The sequence below is a fragment of the Gobio gobio genome, assembly GCF_949357685.1.
Source record: "Gobio gobio genome assembly, chromosome: 2".
Lineage (NCBI taxonomy): Eukaryota > Metazoa > Chordata > Actinopteri > Cypriniformes > Gobionidae > Gobio > Gobio gobio.
In genome coordinates this window covers 47,256,309-47,277,274 of record NC_137098.1, presented here as the reverse complement: position 1 = coordinate 47,277,274, position 20,966 = coordinate 47,256,309, and the positions used below count along the sequence as shown (strand labels likewise).

Genomic DNA, 20,966 nt, shown 5'->3' with positions numbered 1-20,966 from the left:
TGAAAGGGACGATAGCGTAACACAAAGTATCCCGAACTATACTTTAAATGTCACATTTACATATTTGTTGGGCTTAAACAAACCCGTTACTACAACTATGAAACTTAAAGCTATTGAGCAACTTACAGATGGCAGAGCAATACATAATATTACTACATCAAACAAAAAGGAAAACAACATAATTGAAAAACGTTAAACCCGCAATTTCAATGGGTTTACCATGTAGTTACCATGAGACCACCACCACCAAATATAATTGTTGGGCTGTCTGCTTTACTATAAAACAACACTCATTGCGACCACTTCACTAACATAACACATTTCGACCCGTTTAACTGATGTATCATTTTATGAACATCTGTTAATACAGCCTGAAATGCAGCCGTTGACAAACAGAATAACAATACAGTGAAATAATCAACTAACTACAACCAATGATCTATCCCTCTAAACATGGGGAAAATGTTTCACCATAAACTATATTGCCAAAAGTTTTGGGACACCTGCCTTTACATGAACTTTAATGACATCCCATTCTTAATCTGTAGGGTTTAATATGGAGTTGGTCCACCCTTTGCAGCTACAATAGCTTCAACTCTTCTGGGAAGGCTTTCCACAAGGAGTGTGTTTATGGGAATTTTTGACCATTCTTCCAAAAGTGCATTTGTGAAGTCAGGTACTGATGTTGGATTAGAAGGCCTGGCTCGCAGTCTCCGCTCTAATTAATCTCAAAGGTGTTCTATCGGGTTGATGTCAGGACTCTGTGCAGGCCAGTCAAACTCGCTCATCCATGTCTTTATGGACCTTGCTTTGTGCACTGGTGTGCAGCCATGTAGGAACAGGAAGGGGCCATCCCCAAACTGTTCCCACAAAGTTGGGAGCATGAAATTGTCCAAAATGTCTTGGTATGCTGAAGCATTAAGTGTTCCTTTCACTGGAACTAAGGGGCCAAGCCCAACCCCTGAAAAACAACCCCACACCATAATACCCCTCCACCAAACTTTACACTTGGCAATGCAGTCAGGCAAGTACCGTTCTCCTGGCAAACACCAAACCTAGACCCGTCCATTGGATTGCCAGACAAAGAAGCGTAATTCGGCACTCCAGAGAACCAGTGAGTCCAGAGTCCAGTGGCGGTGTGCTTTACATTACTGCATCCGACACTTTGCATTGCACTTGGTGATGTAATAATAATAATTATAATAATTTGTTACATTTATATAGCGCTTTTCTAGGCACTCAAAGCACTTTACATATAGAAGGGGGAATCTGCTCAACCACCACCAATGTGCAGCATCCACCTGGAGGATGAAATAATCAACTAACTACAACCAATGATCTATCCCTCTAAACATGGGGAAAATGTTTCACCATAAACTATATTGCCAAAAGTTTTGGGACACCTGCCTTTACATGAACTTTAATGACATCCCATTCTTAATCTGTAGGGTTTAATATGGAGTTGGTCCACCCTTTGCAGCTATAATAGCTTCAACTCTGTAAGGCTTGGATGCAGCTGCTCGATCATAGAAACCCATTCCATGAAGCTCTCTACACACTGTTCTTGAGCTAATCTGAAAGCCACACGAAGTTTGGAGATCTGTAGCTGAAAGTTGGCGACTGCTGCGCACAGGGTGCCTCAGCATGCACTGATCCCGCTCTTCGATTTTACGTGACCTACCCCTTTGTGGCTGAGTTGCTGTTGTTCCTGATTGCTTCCACTTTATTATAATACCAGTTGACCGTGGAATATTTAGTAGTGAGGAAATCTCACGAATGGACTTTGCACAGGTGGAAACCTATCACAGTACCGCACTTGAATTCACTGAGCTCCTGAGAGCGACCCATTCTTTCACAAATGTTTGTAAAAGCAGTGTGCTTGATTTTAATGGCCATGGAAGTGATTAAAACTAATTTGGAGTGGTGTCCCGATACTTTTGGCAATATAGTGTAGCTTTAACTGCATTATTCATAGTTCAGCTTAACGTAGGTTATGTGTCAAACATGCCAATCAAAATGTGACTTTGTGAAACAGACTTTCCTTAACTAAAATGTTGTTTACCCAATATTAATTCTACAAAGGCAACTGTGATTTAAAAAAAAAAAAGAAGTCTATTCTATTTCATAATTAAAATCTCTTTTCACATTCATCCTGACTAAGGGAGCAGGATAGGCTGGTTGAGGGGGCAAAAACTCTTATGATGTCCTCTATTTTTATGATTAAAAGGATTTTGAAGTCATCGTTCAAACCTGATGTTTCTTCTTTCTGTCTTCACAGGTAGTGTTTAACCAGGCACAGATTCGTATGTTCACCTATGATCAGGCCATCGCTGTAACTGACGCCCAGCGTGCCGCTCTATCTTCAGTTCAGCAGACGGCCCTTAACATGGTGCTCAACCCCATGGAGGATAAACCTGTTGATTTCAGAGGTACTTTCACTCCTGTTGTGAACAAAGTTTATTTTATTCCATGTTAATTAAAAAAATATTGGTTATAGTTTAATATGTGAGCAGTCTCAAACCTGAATGGTTGATATTTGGATATTTTTGAGAGTAGTCACTCTTAAATGTTAAATGTCTCACAGTTGTATTTGTGTATCTTTTCAGGCAGGTCACTAGGAGTTGCATTGCACCCCTGTCCTTTTCTCTACCTCTCCAGCATCCTGATAATGCTGCTGTTGCTTTCTCCTGCTGACCCTCAGTGATGAGTTAGGTCTGCCGCTGGTGAATTGCTGCTATACTTAAATAAACTCTCCTTTCCAAATATGTGCAATATGATGTATCTTTAATAGTCAGAACTTTTAAAATGCTGAATGTAATTTAAAATGGGTTCCATGAAATTGGAAACAAAACGTATGAGAAAAATGACTTGTGGAAATAATTCTTTCAGCACTTTATAATAGTTGGTCAGTCATGATAATGTGATTTTGTTTGATTGTTTTTGAATAACTGCCTGCTTGGAGATTAATGTATCATTCTAGATCTGTATTTGGTTTGATTTACACTGTATATTCTACTTGTCTTGTTTTTATTCATATTATTTATTTACTTTTTTAACTGCTTGAGCAGACTTCATACAATGAAATGCTGGAAAAAATATCAGAAGGGGTTGTATTAACTTGTGTGTGACGTTTTCTTGTTCTTTAATGTATAAACTCACTCATGTATTTACTTATGTGCTACTTACTACTTATGCAAATCTACATATTTGTCATAATATTTAATGCCACCTAATGTCAGACTGTATTTTCATTTTGTATTGTTGTGCATAAATCAGTGAATGTATCCTTGGAAATAAAGTATTACCAGAGACATTTTAAGGGGACTTATAATTATAAAACTATAATATATTTATACAATAACAATAATTATTATTACCTATAATAATAATAATACAATAGCAATATATTATTATTAATGCATTTCTATTTCATTATTATATAATAATATGATACTATTTAATATAATAAAACAATTGCACTATTAATGTATTATTATTATTGGCGCCTGGCACATCGGACTTGTACAATAGTAATGACCACACGAGGGCGTTGTCGCGCAGTGGCGCGCGCGATCCAGTCCTCCGATATCCCGTCAGCATGAAAGGCAGAAGCGCGTAGATCAGAGCACTGGCAGTTCTGTGTGCACATGCTTTCTCTCAGCTACTACTTTACTAAGTCACACTAAGCCAAGATGGCGGATTCCGACGATTGGGGTAAGGATTACTTTCAATATTTTGAGGTTACGCGTATGAGAGAGGGTGTCGGTCACTGTTTTAACCACGAGATTATGTTGTTTTTCGAAAGACGCTGACAACTTCGATCCAAGTGAGCCGACCATAGTTGCCCCCGGGCGGCTGGATAAATGGGAAGGCGAGGACGAGGAAGAAGACGTGAAGGTAACGTGCGAATGACCATGTAATCAAAACTTTATCACTAATGAGCGTTTTAGTTCTTTTAATTCAGTTTTATCGAATGCTATGTGACTAAATGTATAGCGGCACTAATATGGACGATCATGGTGTATTTTTAGCCGTTTAGCTAACCTAGATTAGGCCCGTTTTATTTAGAGTTTCCCCAGCTGTATCTAGTTGCCTGTTCGTGGTTTTCTAGTACTACTGTTACACTGACAGTTTCTGTGTGTTTACGTCAGCAGTGTCATCTTCCAGTTTACTGAATTGTTATATGACGGGAAACAATAATCTGCCAGTCCATTACAGGTTAATCCAACTAATATAACGTTAGTAGCTTTGACAGCACGTCGGCTAGTTTATGTGTTGTCTGTGGTTGAAATGTATTGACATATGAATCCAGTTCTAACCGCTAGCAAGTGACAGGTCATGTGGACCTTCATTAGCAGCTCTTTTCATTTGTGTTTTCGTTAATAAACGTGTTACTAATCTTAGTTATTCAAATTGTTGTTGCTATTTTAGCTTGTTAAATGTAACGTTACTAGTTAGCAGAGGACGTAGTACGCCGCTATTTACAGTTTCCTAACAAGGAAGGCATGCATGTCACGTTATTACTAGTCCCGCATCATTTTTTAATCTGTTTTGGTTTCTTTTTATTGTATGAGTTTGTGTTCTACATCTTAACCGTCGCTGTCATGTGTGTGCTGTAATTTTTCCGCCAGGCAGCAGCTGGCTACTTCCTGTTGACGTCATGACGCGATTGAGTCATGTTGCGTGTCGTGTTTACGCGCTAATCTAGAATTCTCTCGCGCGCGGCGCCATTCTCTTCTCGGGGGTGTTTATTTTAATCTACGCGCGCGCACGTGTTATCGTCATTTACTGCGAGTTGTTTTGTTTGAAGGCAGCTCTAGAAATGACTCGCTGAATGAACCCGTTAACTGAGGCATCGAGAGTTCAAATGAACTTCTCCAATGGCATGGCCATTGGAAAACCTGAAAATGTCAAGGAGCTGACATTTTATGATTTATGTGCCTTAAAATAAAATCGTTAAAGTCCTGGAAACTTCTGTAGTTCTAGTTGCTCAGCTCAAATCCAAGTCAGCTATAATCAGTTTTGTTTTAAATTGTTTTTAAATTATTACATAATTTTTAGTCAGTATTAACTGTTTATTAGAAGAAGAGAATTTGTCACCTAAGATGGTCTTTTAATATGGGGCTTAAATTACGTTACATCTTTGGTACTGTAATTGTAATGGCCAAATGCTCTTATTAATGGTGAAGAATTGATGCTTTATAAATTGCATTATATATGTAAGGAATAATGTTGAGTCAATGTGTGGATAATTATATGTGTAACTTATTACACGTCTGGTTAACAAACAAGTAAATTGGAACAAGAAAACTTGATTTGATTTTAAATGATATTATTAGTTTGCATATGGCTGGTTACCAACTGTAATCTTTCTGTCTGTAGGATAACTGGGATGATGAGGAGGAGGAGAGAGAGAAGGAGGAAGAGAAGAAAGCTGAACAGCTCAAAGCCGGTATTGATCTCTGTTGAGCTGTCAGATTTCACAATAGAAATGTTGAAGGCAGAACAATAGACCTTATTCAGAGAAGCGCCGTGCAGGTATGAAAGCAAGGCTGTGAGGGATAGGCCGTGGTTTCAAAGGCATCCGCTGTGTAAAGCTCCTAGATCACTTAGAATTTTCCACAGCTCATATTGTTTGGGTTTTTTTTTGTCTACTAAAATTTCTCAGAAAGATATTTTTGCAGTGTTTCGTCAGCAGAACAATCCAAAAAACGCATTAAATAACAGTACAACCTGCTGAAGAGATGTATGTCTATCCCTCACAGCCTCACTTTCATTCCCTTTAAAAATCAAAGATGGTGCTGCTGTGAATACGGTCTATACTATAGCATATTTATAAAACTGGGCATTATTTTTTCTGTTTGTTTGTTTGTGCTGTTTTATTACTTTATTACTGTTTGGTTTTTTAGGGGTGTAACGGTACACAAAACTGACGGTTCGGTATGTACCTCGGTTTTCACAGATGATCGCGTTCATGCACGTCGCACGGCTACTTGAATTGTGATCAGTAATCAGTCAGGCCACATAGAGCGTCAAAACGGCATTTATCGTTTGAATTTCAATACTTAATATGTTCGTGTGAACTCTGATTCAAGTGTGTTCCGTGCTTAAAACAAGCCGACTATTAACTGTTAAAGGGGTGGTAAAACACATTCTTTTGAAGGCTTGATTGTGTTTGTGGGGTGCACTGTTACATGTGTTCATGCTTCGTTTAAAAAAAAAATAGCATTATTTTTCATATTTGACCTTTATTCTACAATGCTCTGTCCCTCCGTGTAAAAACGGTCTGATGGTTTCCGGGTTGTATGAAGCCAGTCCCTCAAAAATACGCAATGAGCTCAGATTGGTTAGCTGGCCCAGTGTGTTGTGATTGGCTAATCAGACCCAGACAATTTTAGTGAAGATGATCGAGCAGAACCTGTTCATTCCTCAAGAGTAAAGACTGCGGATCTAAAGTGATCGCTACTGAATGGCACATTTGTATTTTTAGAAGGATTATAGCCAAATATCTGTCGCAAGAACTATTAACCCAAAACGAACACTAAACACTGGCTTTGCTATAGTAGCCAAATCACACCAGTGTTTCCCCTACCATTGTTTTGGGGGGGCGCCCCGCCCTCCCAAAACGCCCCCGCCCCCCCTGAATGAATGACAAAAAATATTTGTCATTACGGTCGACAATAAGAATTACCCGATGGTCCAGTGTCAGCGTGAAAGACACTCGGGCCAGAGCTGCATCTTCACGGAAACTGATTATTTGCGCATTTTTAAGCCTTGCCAATTTAAATATTCAAGCGCTCATAGACGAGAAAGTGTCTCTCAGTTTGATACTCGCGAAGCGCAGCAACACAACACACACACGCACGGCCACGCGTCTCTCAGCGCGCGAATATTCACACAAAATTATATCAAAATGACTGTCTTGTTGAGTTTCATCGTAAACATAGTCGGTTAGGTCTTTTAAATGAACGTAAACATGAAATTTGCCAGTCACCGCCAGCATTTATGGTCATTTTCAAGTTTTAATGGTCCACAGAATATCTAAACATGAAATATATCAAAAGAAAGAACAGACCCACTGTTTTATTCCAGCTTCATGTATTATTTTTTAATCAACACTTGAATGTTGCAAGTTTCATGAAAAAGCAACATTTTGAGCATAAAGCTGAAAAAAATCACGTTTTTGTAAAAGACTAACGTTACGTCCGAACGATGAACAAAACACAGATGTTGTAGATGGAGTCCATCAACACCCCAAAGCTTGACCTATAACTCGTCCTGGGTTGACATTTCATTCAATAACATTAGGCAGTTGTGATTTATATGCTGTTTAATGGTGATGATCGCGTTATTTTACATATGCATCTGCTTACACATGATATCGCACGTTGCTTCTTCGGCTGTGTTTTGATCAGGAGATTCTGTTCTCGTGCAGGAAATGCGCTACAGCGCCCCCTAAAGTATAACAGTGAACACGCATGGAAAGCCGGAAAATATCCTTATTGGCTATATAAATATTGAGATAACAAAAGACAAAACAAAAAAAATCACTCACTGCTCTTGACTGAATAACTTTTAATAAGGGTTAATCTGTATTTATATGCAGTGACATAATTTTATGCAGACTATGCAGTGATATTTTAAATTTGATTACTATTTTTGTACCTGACAATTTAGTTTAGACCTACATGAAAATAACTGTTTATTTCATTTGTATATGTTTGTTCTGCTGTATTTATTTGTGCTTTTGCTCATAATTTGATTATTTGTTCTTATTTTATTACTGATGGTCTTTAACAATGTAAAAAAATTATATGAGTTAGGATATTAGTTTTTAGAGTCATAACCTTATTTATTAAGCTTATATGGCTCAAAAACAATACTAGGCCTATTTTATTTTATTTGTCGTTTTTTCTGTGGTGGGGTCAGTGAAAATTCTGGCAGGGCAAGTAAAAATTTGAACCCCTGAAAAAAATCCTTAGCATTGAGGCCTGAAATATACACCCCCCCCCCCCCCTTCAATGGAGAAGGTGACGAACCTAAACAGGCAAAAATTAGGGTTTTTTTTTTTCTTAAAAGCAACAAAATCCAGAGCAACAACTCAAGCAAAGCCAACCTCTGTTGTGTGTTGTAAATAGTTGTGTGAAGTATAAATAAATGTTGTTTATATTTATTTACCAAATTAATTAATTTATTGTCTATGGCAACACCACGTATCCGTAACACTCCCGCTCCACAACACTAGTAGTTTCGGGAGCAAATGGATGAAAATAACAGCGTTTCGTCGGCATTGCGGCAACAACACTGCAGCCTACTAACTATACCACAACAACGCTTCCCCGCGGCGATACAAAATGGCCTCGCCCCCCCTTATTTAATATTCTCGGAGGAGGGGTTTATGTAAATATTGGGGCTGATGTCGTCAGAGACCCTGGAGGAATGTCTAGTAGTCGCCTACCGGCGGTTTGCTGTAGTCCTTAGAAATTGATTTCTTTAAAAGCAAATATCTCCCTTTGCTTTAAACTTTGAATGTTGTAACTTTGCAGATGTTTTTTATGCTCAAACAGCAACATTACACACTAGCTAAAGTTAGAAAAGTGAAATCGTGGTTTACCACCCCTTTAAAGATTGCACTCGGAAACCGTTCGGTACAGGCGTGCACCGAACCGAAAGCCCTGTACCGAAACGGTTCGGTACGAATACGTGTACCGTTACACCCCTACTGTTTTTCTTCAACCCAAGTGGAAAGTACTCTTATGGTTTTATTTACATTTCCTTCAGAAGTGAAACCTGAGAAGAAAAAACTAAGTGATAAAATAAAAGAAAAAGAAATTGCGCAAAAGAAAAAGGAAGACGAGTTGAGGAAGGTAAGAACAATATTATTAGTTGTATTTGATGAATTAATCCCTTTCTCCCCTGATACTCATTTAGTTTATAACCTTTGTTTTTGAAACTTGTGAATAGATCAAAGAATCAGCGATAAGTGAGACTCTATCACCAGAAGAGCTTCTAGCAGAGAAGCTTAGAATGCAGAAAATGCAGGAGGAGGCAGACTTAGAATTGGCCCGTGAGGCTTTTGGTAAGAAACGGGTTGTGTCCATGACGTTTTATTTTAATCTTCCAAGTCCATATTGTACATGTAACCGTTAATCAATGAACACATTTTCTGATTTCAGGTGTTGATCCTGCTGCTACTAATGCCTCTACTACTGTTATGACAACAAACAATGCCTCTGGAATTGAAGCCATGTGCCCCTCATCCAAAGATGACTTTGTTGCATTTGAAAAATTACTAAAAGATAAGATAACGCAGTTTGAAAAATCAGTGCATTATTCCAGCTTTTTGGAGTCACTGTTTCGAGAGCTTTGTATTTCATGTAAGTGCAGAATTATTTTTTGAGTTGTATGTGGATAATTATCTTTTTTTTTTTTCTTTTTTTTTAATTGGATGTTTGTGACAAGGAATTTCTGATATTTCCCCAGCTGTTTAGATTATATGGTGAGTTGTGTAATCTGGGCATGTGACGGTATCAAATTCCCATGTTGCTGAAGCTTTAATAACGGTATACGGTATTATCACGATATTGAAATAAGTTGCAAAACCAAGTAGGTTTAATAACTTTTTTTTATCTTATAACAAAGAAGAACTGAACTTTTAAATACAATAAAGCAATACACAAGTTTCAAACAGATTAAAGTACAAAATAATTAAGAACAATAGGTAATGCTTTATAATAAGGTCTCATTAGTTAACATTAGTTAATGTAAAAATGAGCAATTGCTGTATTTGTTGCAGAAGTTATTATTCTCAGTTAACCGTAGTAAAAAAAATACAACTATTCATGTTAGTCCATTAAATAATAGTTACAACGTTTAGATTTTAATGTTATTAAATGTTAAAATAAACTAAGATTAATAAATGCTTTAGAAGTATTTTTTATTGTCAGTTTATGTTAACTAATGGAGTAATGGAGTGTGACCAAATCAAAACATTTTCAAACAATATCTAGGGCATGTTGTAGTCCAGATTGAAATGTTTAAGTTTGAAAATAAATAGCCTATTAAGTATAAGTACATATTCGGTGCTGTGATGAACACCATTGCTAACAAAATCTGAATGGCTGATCAAAACATTTAAAAACGGTTCTGAAACAGAAAGTAGCACAGCTGATTTGTCTATGGGGTTTCCGTGGATCCGGCTGCATTTCTGCTGTTTCATCAGCGCTATCTGCTGACAGAGAGGGAATTTGCTGTTTCACTTGTTCCGCCATGCGCTTTTCATCTGTGTTGGGCTTGTTTACATCAGAGTGTGTATTCTTCTTTGACGCATCATACAGCGGTGTTGTGCACTCTATCCAGTTGATGGGAAAAGTATTCTTAAAATGCATTCAAAAAATCTTAATTCGTGAATGATAATACTTCACGGTGCCCACGATAACAATATGTGCAGGTTCATTATCGTGATACATCGTATTACCGTATACGGCACATGTCTAGCGTAAACATAAGACCATGCATGTCTGAATGCTAATCATTGTGTTCTTTATTTCTCTCGTTCTCTCTGTGTAGTGGAAGTAGATGACCTGAAGAAAATAAGTACTTCGTTGTCTGTTTTGCTCACTGAAAGACAAAAGCAAGAACGGGTGAGTTGAATGAGTTTACGGTTTTTAATCTTGCTACTCTGTTTTAGAAGGGCCTTTGATTGAGGGTGAAATTTATAGCCTCACTTTTTTTGTGTGTATATTTCTGGATTCATTATGATCAAACTATCAATAACAATCTTAATGTGTTGCTGTTGAATTATTCACAGGAAAAGAAGGCAAATAAGAAAAAGAAGAAAGGTGTAGTCCCTGGTGGTGGATTGAAAGCAAAGCTGAAAGATGACATTGCTGATTATGGTGAATTTGACGGTGGCTACGGCAATGACTATGATGACTTCATGTGACGAAGGTTCATCGCCCCCCTTCCCATTCCCTCTTTGCCCAGACTCCCCTGGAAACACGCAACATTTACCCGATCATGCTACTCAGTGCCATCTTGAACACTGAACAATGTGTCAACCCTTTACTTCGTTCCAGTGGTGAAAGACTCCTCATAAAGCTGCCATCAGCCCATTGCACCCCAGCAGCTAATGGGGAAAGGCAAATTTATTCAGATGGCCTTGCATTTTTGTCAAAAACCATACCATATTATGTGGGACATCTTTGATGGAGGCATTTCCTCTGATTGGCCTAAATAAGAATTTCAATGCCTTATAGTAAATATCTCTTGTTTTCATTAAAAGTGGCTTATGTTTTTAAAGCTGTGCAATTTCAGTTACACAGAAGTAAAAAAAAAAAGTGATGCTCTATGCAAATTAATTTCTTCCCAAGAATATTCTTATTGAAAGTGTGGTTGTACTTTTCTTGCATATTTATACAACAGTTGGAAACTGTCAGTTTTCCAAACGGGAATAGTGTATTGCAGCATTTGAAATCGAAATTTGAAGATTGTCAGTGCTAGGAGTCGACATTAAATAATGAACAGCAGGGGCCAGTTGCATAAACTGCTGAGACTAGTCATACAAGTTAGTCATAACATTTCTTTAATACTGTTCATAACTGTTTTATGTCAATTACATAACGTAGATAGTAATTTGAAACCAAAAAATGGACTAATCACTAGTTGGTCATACTAGTACTTAAGTCCCAGTCTTAACACACTGGTTGATTATGCAACTAGCCCCAGAAGTGACACACTGACTAAATTAAGGGATGGAAAAGTGAAAGTAAAATGCAACCGAAACCAAGCCTTGTTGAATTATGACCTTGCCATCGTCTACCCGTGGTGCAGTCATTTTGTTTCTCCACCAAAGTATATTTTAAATTAACTCAGTATTGCTGCACACTTGATCAGCAAATTAATGATGTTCAATATTGCTGCTCATATGACAGTATATGATAAATATGAATCGCTAGCTTGTTTTTGTTTGACCCATTGTTACTATACAGTAGCTTCTACAGGTTTGTATGAAGTCAAATGAAATGAAAATGAAACTTTTTCAGCAAAAATGTTTATAAGAAGCTTAGAGGATTTTCTTACAAATTGTTAAAATTAGGCAGTGGCAAATACAAAGACTCAAAGGCATTGTTTTTAAAGAATTAATAAAATCATTGGTCTAAAGGAATCATGTTGTATTTTTGTACAGGGTTTGGACAACTTCAGAGTTTTTCTAATTAATGAATGATAAAGGGCGTCCATAACATTTGTTTAGGTGGAGATGTTATGTTCAACTGCTTTGTCTGAAGTATGCAATAAATATTTGACTATTTACAATTTCAAGCAGTAAAATATTTACCACAGTACAAGAGAGTAGAAAATATGAAAATGAAAAAGTACATGAAGCACACATTCCTCTGGATTTGCTTTGTTTAAAAAATATAGTGATTTTAGTTTTGTTAGGCATTTAAAAGGTGAAATTATTACATGTTAAAATAAAATTAAAAATGTTTTATCCATTCATATGAATTTGCCTTGCAATTCATAAAAGCTATAATATTGTTTGCCACTTGATGTGTTCAGCAAACCTAAATTACTGAAAAGACTTTGCCCCAGCCTTGTTCAAATATGTCTGTAAGTTTGAAAATGGCTTAAATCCAGTAACTCTAATAAGAGCAGCCCCCATAGAGAATGGGTCTGTCTTGTCTCATGTAGAGTTTTTAAGTTCTTGGAATATCAACCAACGGTCTGGGCACGTGTGTAGGAATTACGAGTACTCCTCCTCTTACTGCTGCGAGGTGCTATTGAGTCGCCTCTCTGTCTCCGGTTTCCTCTTCCCTGTCGTGCACTTCCAGCTGTGGCCTGACCCAGTGAGTTCTGCATCTGCTGGAACACACTCTGCCTAGTGACCTCTTTATCACCACAGGTGAATGTTAATGCCACACCATTGCTCTTCATGACTCGAGAGGTGCCATCTGATGTGCCATCAAAGCAACGGCCAAGCGCAATTTCTTTGGCTGTCCGGGGGTCTTGGTCAGTCACTGTGTAGATGCCGTAGTTGTGGCCCAGAGGGTCCAGCGGCGCAAGCATAGTGAATTCATTTGTGTCATTGTTGACAGCCAGTGGAAGGTGATTCACCAAGTATTCCTGTAGCATGGTGTTTACACCGTCTCGCTTGCAGCTGCCCTGAGGCATTACTTTCACGAGGGTCCGATCCACTCTTTCTTGATCAAAGAGCATCCCACTGCACTTAAACTCCAGACACACAGCTGAAACAGTTGACTGGTCCATGTCCCGAATGCTTCTGGTGTCACGGATACCATACAGTTGGCCAACGGTTTTTGGATGGGTACCTCCCATATTGCGAGAACGAACATTGATCTCATGGGCACTGTTGAGTTTAACTTTAATGTAGCAGGCCCTGTATTCCATGGGCTTTGGCCACCAACTCAAGTAGTCTTCCGTCCAGCTCATAGGATCATCCTCATTGAAAGGAACTGTGTTGTAATCATACCGATCTCCTTCGACTCTCGAGAAACGGAAGTGAGCTGCACTGAATGGCGCTTCCTCGCACTCTTTAAGCTTGTCAAATGGATAAACTGGGCCATTGGCCTCCTCAGCCGTGTTTGACCGGGGTTTGGCCACATTCATGCTGAATGCTGTCTTTTTTATTCTGGGATCGTCGTGATCTGTACGTCTGTAGTTAAGTTTATTCAAATAGGGTTGTGGGACGCCAATGGTGTTAGGATTCATCTTTGGGGAGGATGCTACCGCATCTAGCTCTTCTCCCCCAAGGTTGGCCATGATGTAGGCCGAATATGCATCTGCTTTCTGTTCATCACAGAAGGCTGGAAGGCACGCACCATTTGGGCCAGTAATGACACTGTCAAATCTACCCCAAGCCCGAGGGTTGGTTGAAAACCCTGGTGTGGGTTCCATATTTATTAATGTCATCACGACTCCTTCAATTTGCTCACTTGGCATGTACCGTTCGCTACGGAAAGCCCGCAATTTCACATAACATCTCCTGTTCTCAGGCACATCCAAGTTAAACAGCCGCCTCTCACGGATTTCCATGTTACCTATAAGGAAGGTCCTCTCCTCTCTTTTCCCCCGTTGCTTCTTCTCAGCATGAAACTGGCCCTCCTCCTCCCACAAACCAGTATCAGGATTAAGAGACCATAATTTCATGGTCTTTAAGTGCTCGGGCATCTTCACTTGTGCTGCATCGAGACGCACTTTCACTTCTCCGGCGTTGAGTGGCTCGCCTCCTTCTTCGTCCCTAAAGTCCACTGAGAACATTCCATAAGTCCTCAAGGGCAGAGTGTCACCTTCATCACCAATGAAGTTGAGATCACTTTGGGCAGCCGCTGCTGTTGATACATCCCTGGGGTCGAGGAAAGTCACGCTGGCTTTGACATTTCCCATGAACACTTCTCCATTTTCTTTATAGAATGCATTGGGTGGGATCTCAATCTCAGCAATGGGATCCTGGCCTTCTACCTCACCAAGATCTAGCGTATTAGTTTCCCTTGAGCTAATGGTCACAGCTGGCTTTTTCCTCAACAGCTTGATCTCATAGAACACGGCTCCTCCTTTAGGATTGAACGCTAACACTTTTGTGGTGTTCACAAACTTCTGCATGTTGTCCACAAATGTGAGGACTAGACGCTCTGTGTTTGTTGGTACCTGGATTGAGAATGTGCCTTTGTATCCAGTTCGACTTACTCTTGTGCCATCCATGTAGATGTGTCCAAACCTCATGGGCTCTTCAGTGTCTGCTGCAATAGCACGTCCACGAACGATAGCTTTTGTGTCCACACATGTTTTGCAACCACACTGTGCCACTACCATGATGGGCAACTGATATCCCTGACATTTAATCTCTTTCTCCTCCATGTTTGAAATTCCACAGCAGTAGGAAACTGAGTCTTTGCATCTGATGCCGTTATCCAGCTTCCCTGTGCATGTGGATGTTGGGCATCTCCCCACATCGTAGTAGAAAGAGTTAGTCTCGTTTTGAAAGCAGTCATGTGGTAGGCGGATCAGGTGAGAATCAGGCTTAGGTTTGCAAGATGGCGTTTTTTTACCTAAACAAAGAATAAATACCAAACTGAGATCACGCTATTTGTAAAGTATTTTGATGGACACCTTTTAGGTTAATACAAAATATTTATAAAGTAGGATATAAGGGCACACCAATAACTGTGAGGGTGGCTGGTTTGGATTTGATGGCTCCGTTCTCATTACTGGCTCTGCAGTAATATTCTCCAATATGGTCCAAACTGAGATTCCTCAAAACCAGTGTCTCGTCATAATGATATCGACTCCTGTCCAGCAAAGTGCCATTGTGGAACCTAAAGATTTACAGCAGTGATTATCATTGTGTTTTCACATTCAGGATAACTTTCCATGGGGTTGGGACCAATTCTTAATGGTTGACAAATAACTTCATGTTAACTTGGTTTGTTTGAACTGTCATATATAAACCTGTCATATTCTTTTGAAGGAACATAAGACACGAGGGCTTTGACTTTAGATACTAGATGCTCTTCGTGATTCTCTACTTTGTCATTTAATGATCATCAAGGTTAACATGGTTTCCTTGTATTCCATAGTGAACATCAATTCATATCTGAAAGCTTAAGCTTACCATTCATACTGGTTTGGTTGAGGTGTTCCATCAACCTTACAACAGAAACCAGCTGTCTGACCTTCCCTTCTGGCTTTGTTCTCAGGGTTTTTCAGCACATACAGTTTTTCTGAGGAACACAACAGTATTGTGTTACATGTATTGATCTTGTACACCCATTTTTATACTTTGCAAACAGTTTTTTTTCACCAAGATAACGTTATGTAGCAAGCTAACATGGATGATGTTTTTGCAAACAAGAATTGTGATCATCTTGAAAGCATCAGTACAAATCGCCACCTTGGAATTATAAGGTTCTATCTGCATTCTGACTGGTTTGGAGATATTGAGCTTTAAAGTTTTTGCATTCCATTTGACTGTGTAGAAAGAACCTTTTTATTTTCTAAAAAAAAAAAAGTTCAAAAAAACTTAAAAAACAACATCACATAATGTAAAGAAGTTGTCACAGAATAAGAATATGTGAATAACTCAATATTGACAAAAATGTCAGATAGAACCTTATAATTCCAAGGGTACGAAATGTGTAAAACTACACACCAATCATTAATGTTTTTTGGTTTTACTTACTAACTACTAACTAGCAGTAATTAGAAGATTATTGAAAAAGTCGTAGTTAACAGTTAGTTAATAATGGGAACTGGACCCTATTCTAAAGTGTGACCAACTTAACATTTAATAAAAATTCTAACACATAAAATTGATCGTTCTTTTGGGGTGGGGCCAGTAAAAATGTTGTTACGTCTTGGAATGATTGTGACATTTAAAAAGATATTGAAAATGTCTTCTTACGGTAGTATTCTAATGCTTATAGAGAATAGGTCAAATGCATTAAAGGTCATTAAAAGAATAATTACTTGCTCTCTCTAGCTTCAAAAGGAGGACGGAAGTGCGTTCGGTGCTTGGTGGCACAGTGACTTGATGTGGCGCGTGATTATTCAGCTTGACCATCAGAGTAGTGTTGCCATCAGGGCAGATTCCTGGGACCTGAAAGTGCCCATTGTGATCAGTAACAGTGAGGAGTTTAGGCCTGGAACCAGCACGGAGAATGGCAGCTCCAGGTGCAGGGAGACCCCCGGCACTACGGACTGATCCTAAAACTGTATGATCCTGGCACAGGCAGCCATCACACTCGTCGTTTACCTTGCCCATCACACACTGCAGATCACAGCCTAAGGAAGAAAAAGGGAAATATATATTTTTTAATCAACAAATGGAAGGAAGACAAAGGTGAGCTGAAATTTTAATTGATTGGAAAATTATAATTTTAATCTTAAGGAAACTGAGTAAATTTATTACGTGGGCAAGGTGGACCATGGCATGACCTGGCATCAACAGTTTGGCCATTGCATTGTTTGGAATTGGATTTGCAGCTTCTAGAGCGATGCTGTGTTGCCACCTGATTGCATTGGGCTGGACACATACTCCAGTCTGACCATGGACCCCATATCAGTTCTTCATTATCTGAAACAATGTCTGAATAGAGAGAGATTATGCTAAATATGAATTAATTCACTATGTATTTTTTTGGGGGGCATCACCTGATGTTAACTATTTCTGCAGTCTCATCATCAAATGTACCTTTTCTATATTAAATTTGCATACCGTATCAATATGAGAGAAAATGTGCACAATAAATCTTTGAACATTATTATATATTTACAATGATTGTTAGAAGCATCATTCCCTTTAAAGCACCACACCTTTGCAGGGAATAGTTGCATTCTGAAACATAATTGGGCTTATAGAGCCCCATTTACGAACCTTTAGGACATAGGAAGCGTACAGCATAGTTTGAGCAGTTCCTCCCAACAGGCTGTTCATCATTGACACACCAGAAGCCTACAGCCGGGTCAGCATGTACTCTTTCCCCAGTGCTGCGAGCTGGGATCCATTCGGTAGTGCGTGCCTCTAAAGCTCGAGGAACCTCACACACACGCGCTTGATAGTAAAAACGAATGGCATTCAGCTTCTCATAGTCTCCTTTTCCTCCAGGGTGATCTATATTGAACCATGTGGTCCACGCATAATTATCTGAGGAAAAAAAAGGTTTTAAATATCAATTTGGAACACCTTTTGAAATATTTCATTGGCTATGTATGGTCAGAAACATACAAACCTACCTTCATTATGGTACACAGCTGGGTTTGGTCTCCATGATGTCCCCATGATGTTTCTCCATGTTCCTAATAAGGAAACAAAAGCTTTATTTCCGGAAATCGTAGCACAGTATCTCAGATTTACCTTGCTAATTTTAAGACAGCTAAAGTTTAGAAAAAATGAGTACTATTAATTTTACAATGATACAGCCCAGTGCTTAACTTGTTTTTGATGTAGTAAAGAAAATAAAGTATGTTGTATTATTGTCATGAGCCTAATGGAAGTGAAATGTTACTACTTTCAGATTATTTAAGAACCCCTTTCAACAGAGATTTCCGCTAGTGGTTCACACACAGAGTAGAACCAATTGCTAGCAAGTGTCTTTCTGCTGCTGGCTCGCAAAACACCTCAGCTTTTGGATATACTGGGGACACCAGAACAATGTTGCCTTTCCTCCAGTAATGGGTTTGCTGAAAAGAGTTTTGGGGGTTGGGGTATTGGAAGAGTCATGTTTCTAAGAACCAGCTGTCAATATCCTGTTGAAATCTTTCAGCTTCTGCCATGAGCAATGACGTGCCAGATGACTGCATTAACAATAACTTGCATTAGCAATGAAGTGTGAAATGTGTTGATTCAAATGACGTTCACAGGAGTTTTGGCCAAACAAACCTTGAGAAAAAGTGCCAGTAATTTCCAACAGAAACAGAACAAAGGTCCATGTTGAGAGACAGCCCATCCTGGCTCCCTTTAATGACCTCCGACCTCTGGTAAAGACCCTCTCACACACAGCTCCTTCAACACTAAGAATAGTCCAGACACAGATCCTATGCCAATCAGATACGAATATAAAGACGATTAGTAAATTGCACAGAAGGAAATGGACCACAGTATTTTCATTTCAGTAAATCATACAGCTCTCTATTTGCCTTTTTTCCCAGCTGATTATGAACTCATTTCAACCTTTCCAGATTCAAACTGACCAAGAAGAATTCTAAAATTAGTGTTTTTAAAAACATTCCATTTTACAGAAACAACAAAAAGACTTTAGACAGGACGCTGTAAGTAATATTACAGCGGAGTTCATGAATAATCCCGCTGAAATGAAGACAAGCTGCAGAAAAAGAGCTTAAAGTACTAAGAGTTTTAGCTGCTCTCAAATATCACATCTGTGAGAGCCATCATTGTGTGTCAAGGGAATGCACAACTGTTTTTACATCCTGCCAAAAAACTCAGACCTAACTACACATTCCATATGCACATAGAACAATTTGTGTATGGAATAACAAAACATTTTCATTTTAATTTTTTACCGTTTCTCCCTGTATTAGAATTTAAGACTTTATAAGACTAGACACAATATGACTACTTCAATAGTATACTTCAAAATGCAACATTTTGTTTTATTAATGTCCAGTAACACTATCAGAAAAAATATGCAAAAGTTGTCACTGGGGCAGTACCATTCAAAAGGTATAGGCTGCACCTTTGTACCTTATTCCCCCCTAAAGAGTGTTATTTCCCAAATGGTACATATTAGTACCTAAAGTGTACATATTAATACCCAAAAACCTTTTGAAGGGTACCGCCCCAGTGACCGCTATTGTACCTTTTTTCTGAGAGTGTACAGTACTAATACAAACTGATATGTTAATAAACAAAATCATTTGTACACATACAAAAAAAAAAGCAAAAACATTCAAATTCATGACTGAATAGATCATTTTTGCTCAATCATCCATATGAATAATATTTTTAAAAAATCTCAAAGAGTGAGGAAATTACTTTCTACTGGAAACAATTTAGAAAGCATTAGCATCTGAATCCAAATCCTCAAAATGTAGTTACAGAAAAGAAAGCTGAAAAGCTGAGAAAATCATACCTTACCAAAGCAAATGTTTCTCTGTGAAATGGAAAGCTCTTGTACTCCTGCTTGTTTCTGTGATGTATTTACAGAGCAGTTGCTAAATAGTTGAAGTGAGAAGGAGAGAGAGAGTGAATGTGAAGTCCAGGTCTGTGTTCAGTACTTATATAGCTCAGCCCTGAGCCATAGAGTCGGCTCTATGCCATGAAATAACAACATGGGTTAAGCACCATCTACTGCTCCTGTACAGTAGAGTAAAGGGCTGGATTTCACAGCCAGGGCTGTCCTGGAACAATATTCTCAAATAAAAGAGTCTCTATTGATAGATGTCAGTCCTAGTATTCAGATATGGTTGTAAGTAGACAGAGACAAAAAAACACACACACACACACACACACACACACACACACACACACACACACACACACACACACACACACACACACACACACACACACACACACACACACACACACACACACACAAGTGCCCCCCCCCCCCCGGTAATGATTCACAGTTGTGTCAGCACTGTGGTGAGATATTCGTTGCTGGGAGTATGTTTAGTTATGCAACATTCACAAGAAAGCCATTCAAGAATGACATCCATGTATTTCAAACACATGAAAGCCATTACGTGACTCTTTCTCAAAGACATTAGCATGCTCTTTCCCATCTGTCCCTCTGGATGTGTTGATAAACAATACGAATGATTTGTAACACTAAAGAGCCAAAGGCAATACACTGTGGCTTTTCAGTCATGATGTCAGAATCTGCAGAACAAATCCACTATATCAGCAGAACATTATACTGTCTGATTGAAAACTGTAAGAAATAACGCTTCGGTTACTAACGTAACCTCGGTTCCCTAAGATGAGGGAACGAGTATTGCGTTTTGCTAAAACGCTTATGGGGGAATTCCTTTCCTCGAGATATTGAAGCAAATTTTTATCCAAAAATACCTTTTACACGCAGTGCAGCTGCACAACTCTCAGCAGGAAGCAGCTGGGTGCTGATTGGCTGTGCCGCTGCAACTGCAGCAACCTATAGCGAGACCGTGGGGCGGGATGGACCAATCAGGTCCTTCTAAATTCCCGCCACAAGGGGCAACAGAATTTGCATAGCCATATAAGACCCCGTCTCGCAAGGTTAGTCAGGTTAATCGACTGAAGCGACTCCTGAGCAAGTAAGCAAGCACGGCAAGCAAAACGCAATACTCGTTCCCTCATCTTAGGGAACCGAGGTTACGTTAGTAACCGAAGCGTTCCCTTACGAGAGTACTCTCGTATTGCGTTTTGCTAAAACGCTTATGGGGGACCAATGCAAAACGCCGTGCTTGCTTAACGGCTCTAAAGCCAACGACACCAAACCCAGGCCAAC

At 39.0% G+C, this 20,966-nt stretch overlaps 2 protein-coding genes across 2 annotated transcripts; one reads left to right on the top strand and one right to left on the bottom strand.

The window, feature by feature from the left end:
* The first annotated feature begins 3,579 nt into the window (after positions 1–3,579).
* eif3jb (eukaryotic translation initiation factor 3, subunit Jb) lies at positions 3,580–12,499 on the top strand. The gene is made up of 8 exons (XM_079810612.1): positions 3,580–3,714; positions 3,806–3,897; positions 5,383–5,452; positions 8,782–8,867; positions 8,965–9,079; positions 9,177–9,377; positions 10,570–10,643; positions 10,811–12,499. The coding sequence occupies exons 1-8, from the start codon at positions 3,693–3,695 to the stop codon at positions 10,943–10,945; spliced, it is 795 nt and encodes a 264-aa protein (XP_079666738.1). The 5' UTR covers positions 3,580–3,692; the 3' UTR covers positions 10,946–12,499.
* On the bottom strand, positions 12,042–19,728 carry cilp (cartilage intermediate layer protein, nucleotide pyrophosphohydrolase). The gene is made up of 9 exons (XM_079810611.1): positions 19,613–19,728; positions 18,398–18,552; positions 17,752–17,814; positions 17,393–17,662; positions 16,928–17,104; positions 16,486–16,800; positions 15,632–15,740; positions 15,178–15,335; positions 12,042–15,068 (listed from the first exon to the last, which is right to left on the bottom strand). The coding sequence occupies exons 2-9, from the start codon at positions 18,462–18,464 to the stop codon at positions 12,715–12,717; spliced, it is 3,513 nt and encodes a 1,170-aa protein (XP_079666737.1). The 5' UTR covers positions 18,465–18,552; positions 19,613–19,728; the 3' UTR covers positions 12,042–12,714.
* Positions 19,729–20,966: the final 1,238 nt, after the last annotated feature.

Bases quoted from the DNA above. Each gene is read 5' to 3' on its own strand.
- eif3jb (XM_079810612.1), top strand. From the start codon at position 3,693: ATGGCGGATTCCGACGATTGGG. The intron at 9,080-9,176 runs GTAAGAAACGGG...TTCTGATTTCAG, and splicing joins ATTGGCCCGTGAGGCTTTTG to GTGTTGATCCTGCTGCTACT. The intron at 9,378-10,569 runs GTAAGTGCAGAA...CTCTCTGTGTAG, and splicing joins TCGAGAGCTTTGTATTTCAT to TGGAAGTAGATGACCTGAAG.
- cilp (XM_079810611.1), bottom strand. From the start codon at position 18,464: ATGGGCTGTCTCTCAACATGGACCTTTGTTCTGTTTCTGTTGGAAATT. The intron at 17,663-17,751 runs GTAGGTTTGTAT...TTTTTTCCTCAG, and splicing joins AGCTGTGTACCATAATGAAG to ATAATTATGCGTGGACCACA. The intron at 15,741-16,485 runs GTAATTATTCTT...TGTGTTCCTCAG, and splicing joins TTTGAAGCTAGAGAGAGCAA to AAAAACTGTATGTGCTGAAA.